A 6,945-nucleotide genomic window follows, 5' to 3' on the forward strand; every position below is an offset into this window, starting at 1 on the left:
CTTTGTCCTTGGAGAGCTGGGGGGCAAACAGGCTGCTCCAGCCTCTTGCCCTGCCCACCCGTGGCCGTGTTTCGGTCCGAGGGTCTCCCCAAGCCTGTCGACCCGTGCTGGCGGTCGCTGCTTGCAGGTTATTATCTGTGGCGTGGGAATTGTTGCGTTCTGCACTTGGCCGTTCCGCTGACGTTTCCTCTCTGGCAGCAGCTTCTCTTCACCTGGGTTTGAGCAGTTCCTTCCTTGAAATTTGTGCAGTACATATGAAGTGATAGTGAAGTTTGAGCTAAGGTTGAGAAGAAGCTCATGAAAACCCAAGGAATGCTCTGATTTCTAGTTAGCTACACGTCAGATTGATTAAACTTGAAACAAAAACTGCCTTTTCAATAAAAGCTGCTATTGTACAAACTACTTTTTCTGATTCCCCCCGCCCCCCGCCCCGGACCTGTACTTAATTCCAGTTCTCAATATTAAAATATAAATGTTATAATTCTATGAAGAAAAGTGGTCAGAAAACTCTTTATATTGTGACTCTTTTTTCCTTCCCGCTGGGTGAAGGTTATTTGTCTTCTAGAACTGGTTTTGCGATTAGTAGTTCGAGCTGTTTTGGTTTGTGCTATGCTGGAGTCACTGCTGATATTTTAAATCCACTGAGAATAAGTGTTATTAATGAACTTTAGTACGTTGTTTACTCCCTTAATTCTTGCAACACTTTATAAATCCTTTGTTGAGATTCAAACCTTGTTTTCAATAAAGAGCTCATTTCATATCTGACCAACCTGTGAAGTGGCTTGTTTCAGGATGCAGCCAGAAAAAAAAAAAGTTGCTTTTGCTGCTCGTTGGTACCCAGAAGTTGTCATCTCCGGTAGGAGCTCTGCGGGACTGGCCTGGGGGGTCCTCCGCAGAGACACATCGGCATCACATCTTCCTGCGAGTCGCGAGAAGCCTTGAAAGGTTGACACAAAGGGCCTTGAACATAATGAAGGTGTGTAAGTGAAACCTGTGTGGCTAGTATTTGAAAGATTCGGCAAGTGCTTAAGATATTGTCCCTTTGGAAAAGCCGGGGGGGAGTCGGAAGGAATGATCTTCCCCTCAAATCCAGCTGGTGCGCTCACAGCAATCCGGAGTTAAAGTGTGGCTCTGCCTCTTCTTTGGTTTCTCTAATTTGAGGATGCGTGAAAAACTGGATTTGGGGGGGGCGGGAACAGACACTCACGTAAAGCGTCTTCTCGTAGAACGCACACAAGAGGAACTTGCGCGAAGAAATACTTACAAGCATTCATACCATTGCATTTCTCCGCAGTGTAATCTCTAATGGGTATTTCGGGTGAATTCTTTGTTTCATAATGGGCTTTATGAGGCAATTACATTTTTAATAGGTCTAACTTCGCTTTTTGTTTAAAAGTCAGTCTTGATGCTTTCTTGGCTGAACATTAGCATCGTCCCCTCCCCTAGGTACTAGGGCACCGTGTGCATAAAGTATATAAAATTACTCAAAATGGAGAATTTTTACCTTCCAGTTTTTATATAGAAAATACTGTTAAATTATACATAGTTCATTTTTTAGGTAAAGTTTAATTTTGAGAGCAGATTTCAGGTTTCAGGGGTTTTTTCCCTTTGGAGACGTTCTGAAAGCGTGACATTTCAGACTAATGATTAGTCTTGATTTTTAATCCCTAGTTCCTTTTCTTAGTTATCATTTCCCTAGCGCAGTTTAACTCACGATAAAAATAGAGCGATGAGTAGAGCGTATTTTTTTAAATGGATAGTCAGTCTCTATGTCTGCTTGTTTGTCGCTGAAACCGGGGCCAAGAGACACAACCGTGAAACCCGAACTGCACGCAGCTGATGGCAAAACCCACTTTTATTTCGGCGAGCCAACGCTTCACTCTTCCTCATCTGCAAAAGAAGGAGGAAGAGACCCCGCTCTGCCAGCGCCGGGCTCGCTTTGTACTCGTGACACCGAAGGACACCGAGATCCTTGTGTTTGATTCCCTTGGGAAAAATGGAGTTGAAGTATTCGGGTTTTTTTCTGTGCAGTTTTGTCTTAGCGCGTCCTGGGCAACGGATACAAGGAAGGTTTGCGGGCGGAGTGGGCGATACGTGAGTGCATACAGGAAATGTCTTTTGGGCTTTGGATGCCCCTGCAACGTTGAGGGATTTGCAGGAACTTCTCACAGCGGCATCTCCATGCGCAGGTTTGGCATTAATGCAGTTTATTGAACCTATGGCCACCCTCGTGACTTCCACGCCCGCGGGGGTTCGGAGCGCTCTCATGTGCCCGTGTACCACCAAGCCCCCCAGTAAGTGGCCTTGGGCCTAATTTAAGGTCTGTGAACTTCTCCAGTGGTCCTCGCTGACCTTGCTCCACCTCTAACTGGAGCCTAGAAATTACCGAGCACCGTTTTCTTCCCCGGGTGAGTAACTTTAAGCACGTGGCATTTGCTTAGTCTGGTAAAACTTCTTGTCCCTGGCAGTAAATTTGAAACCTGACTTCTGGATCAGAGCTGATCAAAGCCTCTGTTTCAAATTCACTCTGATCTAGACTTTTATTCCAATCAGGTCTGGTTTTACTCCTGCTCCAAATGAGGTTGAGGCCGTTTGTGTCGGTGACAACTGTATTTCAGCCCTAGTGGCTTTTAGTCTGGGAGACCAGAAACCTACTTGTGCTGCAATCCTCACGCAGCGTGGTTCAGCCTGGAGAAAACCTTTCAGCACGTCTACTGTTCCTCAGAACCTCAGCCGTTCAGCTAGGACTTCGGAAGAGAAATATTCTGAAATAGCCAAATTAATTGCCTGGCTTTTGGGATGAGGATCAGGAACCGCGGGACACCTGGATGGACTGTGAACTGATTAGCCACGCGACGGGAACAGATCACAGTATTTTTCTCAAGACTGAGGTTCAGATTTGTTTAAAGCCACTGCTCAGTATTACACCACGTTCTCGCTGTTACTTGAGATACATTAGCACAGTTCTGAATAGGAAACCAACACGTGTTCTTGTTTAATCTTTATTGATTTTTTTTTTACAAGTATAGAATCTCATTTAAATCAGATAGCTATCTCAGCATCCAGCAATCTGCGTATTCCTCCTTCAGAGATGCAAGAGAGGACACAAACGTCTCATCGAGGAACGGACTTGCCTTGCTTTCCTGGTGGTCCAGTTAGGCTTCAACGAAACCAGTCCCTTCCCAGCCGCAGGGAGGGGAGCGACGTCCAGGAGGCGGCGGCTACGCCACGGAAAGGCTTCTCCCACGTCTCGGGTTGGAATCGTTCCCGTCTCACACAGAACAAGGCAAAGCCTTCTCCGTAAAGCCATCCTTGTCCGGGAGGTTGAACAGATCGCCATTTTGCGCAGAATAATTCTAGAATGCGACATAACCTTGAGGACATAATGAAGTGATTTAGAAAGGGGCTAAGGCAGATCACAACCGTACTTAGAGCTAAGTAATCAAGCGGATTTACCTACTTCCAATTTACTGGTTGACTGAATGTTAGAAAACACAGCTCAGCCCCTTTGGAAGGTGGCCATGCACACAGTTTCCTAAACGCTTCTTTGGCTGTCCAGTGCGGGGAGGGTTAACCTCTCGCTTCTGTCTTGAGCCACATTTGGACAAGATCTCAGCTTACTTTCCACCCACAAAAAACACCAGCATTTTTCAGTAGTACGGAATGAGTGAAAAAGGACCTTGGATTTATTTGATTTGAAGAATTCAAATTTTATTTTAGTTGTGGCTGAGATGGACTGACTTCACTTTTTTTTTTTTTTTTTTTTTGATTTTTTATACAGATTAAAGACTTACTGAGATGGACTGACTTCACTTTTTTTTTTTTTTTTTTTTTGACTTTTAATACAGATTAAGAGCTGACTAAAGATCTCAAACACTATATACTGAGAGTCACTACAGATGTTAAAGAAAACACCAGCACTAGCACCACAGCCCTGCACGCCTGCCTTCCTGGCTCTTGGAAAAACCCACTGCCTTAGAGTAGGACCTTGCTCGTTCTGTGCTAGCGCCGCTCCCTAGCCGCTACAGGATTTTGCAAGGAAGCAAACAAGCTATTAACGAAATATCCAGGCTACCGCACCACAAAGCGCACTTTGTTCATTAACTCTGCCAAATGCCTTTTAGGGCTTTCCTCATAGGACACTAATAAACTGACTGAAAAAGGGAGGGAGGCTTTATGAAAGGAATAAACTTATAAGGAGACCTCGTTCTGCTAAATCAGAGAAATGCGGATGGGGGATCCCTGTAGAGAGAAATGCTTTGAAGGGAATCGTTGGCCTTGCAGGTTAGTGAGGTGAGAATTAGTTGAGGTTCTGCTGTGAAGAACCAAAGCTGGCTGTAGAAGGAGAAGGGAATGTCTCCGGTCTGGTCGACTCAGAACAGCGCGTCCCCTCCGTTGTGCTTCCTGCCTGCAGTCACATTAAATTCCCCAGTAAGGCATCAGGGGTCTCCTCTCTCTCTCATAAACCTCTGGGATGACGCCATATGGTGTCTGTATCATTTTAACCGTCGTCTTCCCAAAGAGCTTCCTCTCGTAGTCTATCAGTTGCCTCCAGAAGCCCACGTTGGGGCGTATAACGGGGCGTCTCGATTTGACCCAGTTGTAGGCCTCAAAGAGGGACACCTTGTGATACTTCATCAGGTAGGCGATGCAGAGGGTGGCCGACCTGCTCACGCCGGCGGCACAATGGACTAAGGTGGCCCCGTGCTTCCGCGCCACGCTGTTTATCTTGTCGGCGACGCTGTCGAAGTACAGGGAGATGGGGGCGTTGGGCATGTCAGCCAAAGGCACTTTCACGTATTCAAACTGGGGCCAGTTAAAATTGGGAATCTCGATGGTCGCGTTGATTATGCAGGTGATTCCCCGGGAGAGGAGCAGGTGCCGGTTGGAGGCGACGCTGCCCCGGCTCAGGTACAGCGAGGGGGTGATTTGGGCGATGCCCCCCAGGGCACCTTCGGAAAGCATTCGTGGAGCCATCAGAGTTCTCGGTAAGGAGTTGTGGCTTCTGGAGGTCATGGAGGATCTTGGCACTCACGCTTCCATTATGGGAAGAGATCCAACGGGATCTTCAGCCAAGGGAAGGATTGTCTGGCCTGGCGGTGCTAGGACAGCAAGAGCTCCCTCCGCTTAGTCACTGCAAAACACAAGCGACGCCACATGAGCGGGGCAGCTGTCCGGTGAGACCACGTCTACGCACGAGAACAGGAAAACCCAACTCGCCCTGCTGCGGCCTGGACAACCTCCTGCTGGCAAACCTCCGTGGGGTAAGCTGGTTCTGGGTTTGCGCAGCGCTTATTACCGTGGGGCCCCCAGGCATTGCCGGGACAGATATTAGCAAAAAAAATCTCCCAGCCTAATTAGCTCCAATTACTTGTCGAGGGTTTAGGTAACCTACCTGTGGGCCCAGACAGCATTTCACCCGGATTAGCACGTGGAAGATTAGCTACGCCTTTTCCATGCTCAAAAGCAGCAACTTCGCAACTGGCCGGAGTCCAAAGGGATGGTGAGAAAGCTCACTCGGGCTGCATGCAGATGCTAGCAATTTAAATTACCCTGCCCTCTCCCCAAAGCCACCCTTCTCCCTTTATAGGTATATGAAAGGCCCCGCCAAGGTACATAAACAGAGGAAAGTTGCTCATTAGAAAAGGCGGTGAGTCACGTCCATCCAGATCAGTAACTGGCTCTCAAAAAGAGTGACCTGGTTATGTCAGAAGCTGCGAGTAAAACCGAGGCAGAGGCTGGGACAAGGGAGGCTCTTTTCCTGCCGCTTTAACGACCGACGAACGCTTTGGAGGAAGACGCGCTCGGCAAAGGCGCTTGGGTTCGCCTGCGTCAGCCGCGCGCCCCCGCCTACCTCTGCTGTGGTCCCCGGGAAGGACCCCGCTTTTACTTGCCCTGTTCCTTCAGGGCTTCTCCGAAGCCGGTGGAGAAGCCGCAAGCAAGGGGACGAGCCCCGGAGCATTAATGATTTGCAATTCACCTTCAGCTGTGCAGCCTCCAGCCAGAGACGGGCCGTGGGAGAGGCTCGGTCAGCGCGGGCTGGGGACTCCCTTGCCCTGCCCAGGTACGTCTGAGCCCACTGGTGTCACCAGGCTTCAATGGGGGGGATTCGTGGGGTGCTCAGTGCCTCGGGTGGGAGGGTGTCTGTCCCTCCAGCACTTAACTCCCCAGGTGAGAGACAGTCTTCAAAGGGCTGAGAGACCCCGACGGCAGCTCCCCCGGCCCCGACACGACAGTGCAGCCATCTGCATCCTGCGCTCCGGGAACACCGGCAGGTCTCGGCAGCGGCTGGTAATGCTGCCAGCAGATTTTTGGCATGGCTTTGCAGTATGGTAACTTAATGAGCATAACACGGTCTCCTCTGTGGTTTGTTCCCTGCTGGCAGCTACTTGAGCAGCTCCTGAAACCATGGGCCCAAAATGCCGGTGCTGCAAGAGCTCATGCCCCAACAAGAAGATTTTTGCTGCAGCTGTGAGCGCTTGGCTTCCCCTGCGGACACCCCCGCCGCAGTCACCCAGCTGGAGCAGCAACGAAAGGTATGATTTTTCAAAGGAATAAAGTTCTTTGAGCAGGGGAAATCCCTGCTCTCAAATAGCTGGACAACGCAAAGGATTCGGGCACTTACGCTTGGTGACAAACTGTCCTGCTCCAAATCACCGACCGGCTCACGGACGCTGTGTGCTGCTGAAGCTGGGATGTCTCACAGAGCGTGTCCAGCGCTGCGCTGGGGAGGGAAGAGAGCATGGGGTTTACTGGGATCTGTGCTGGATCCAAACAGGCTACCAGGCAGCCCCCTCTGCTGAGGTGTGTTTAAGCCACCTCATTTAGATGGGTGTCCAAGGACTGGGAGGGAAGACCACAGCTTCCCTGCCCGCTCCCCGGGGAGAGACAGAGGCCTCGGGAAAGCACTTGCCGCCGACAGCATCATGTCACCAATTGCTGCCA

At 49.6% G+C, this 6,945-nt stretch overlaps 1 protein-coding gene across 1 annotated transcript; it reads right to left on the reverse strand.

The window, feature by feature from the left end:
• Nucleotides 1-4,071: 4,071 nt before the first annotated feature.
• On the reverse strand, nucleotides 4,072-5,016 carry DUSP14 (dual specificity phosphatase 14). Its single transcript, XM_010289677.1, has one exon. The coding sequence runs from the start codon at nucleotides 5,014-5,016 to the stop codon at nucleotides 4,420-4,422; it is 597 nt and encodes a 198-aa protein (XP_010287979.1). The 3' UTR covers nucleotides 4,072-4,419.
• Nucleotides 5,017-6,945: the final 1,929 nt, after the last annotated feature.

This window comes from Phaethon lepturus, unplaced genomic scaffold, assembly GCF_000687285.1.
Source record: "Phaethon lepturus isolate BGI_N335 unplaced genomic scaffold, ASM68728v1 scaffold38616, whole genome shotgun sequence".
In the NCBI taxonomy this organism is placed as follows: domain Eukaryota; kingdom Metazoa; phylum Chordata; class Aves; order Phaethontiformes; family Phaethontidae; genus Phaethon; species Phaethon lepturus.

What these genes read in the sequence shown, in the direction of transcription:
- DUSP14 (XM_010289677.1), bottom strand. Translation starts at nt 5,016, where the DNA reads ATGACCTCCAGAAGCCACAACTCCTTACCGAGAACTCTGATGGCTCCA.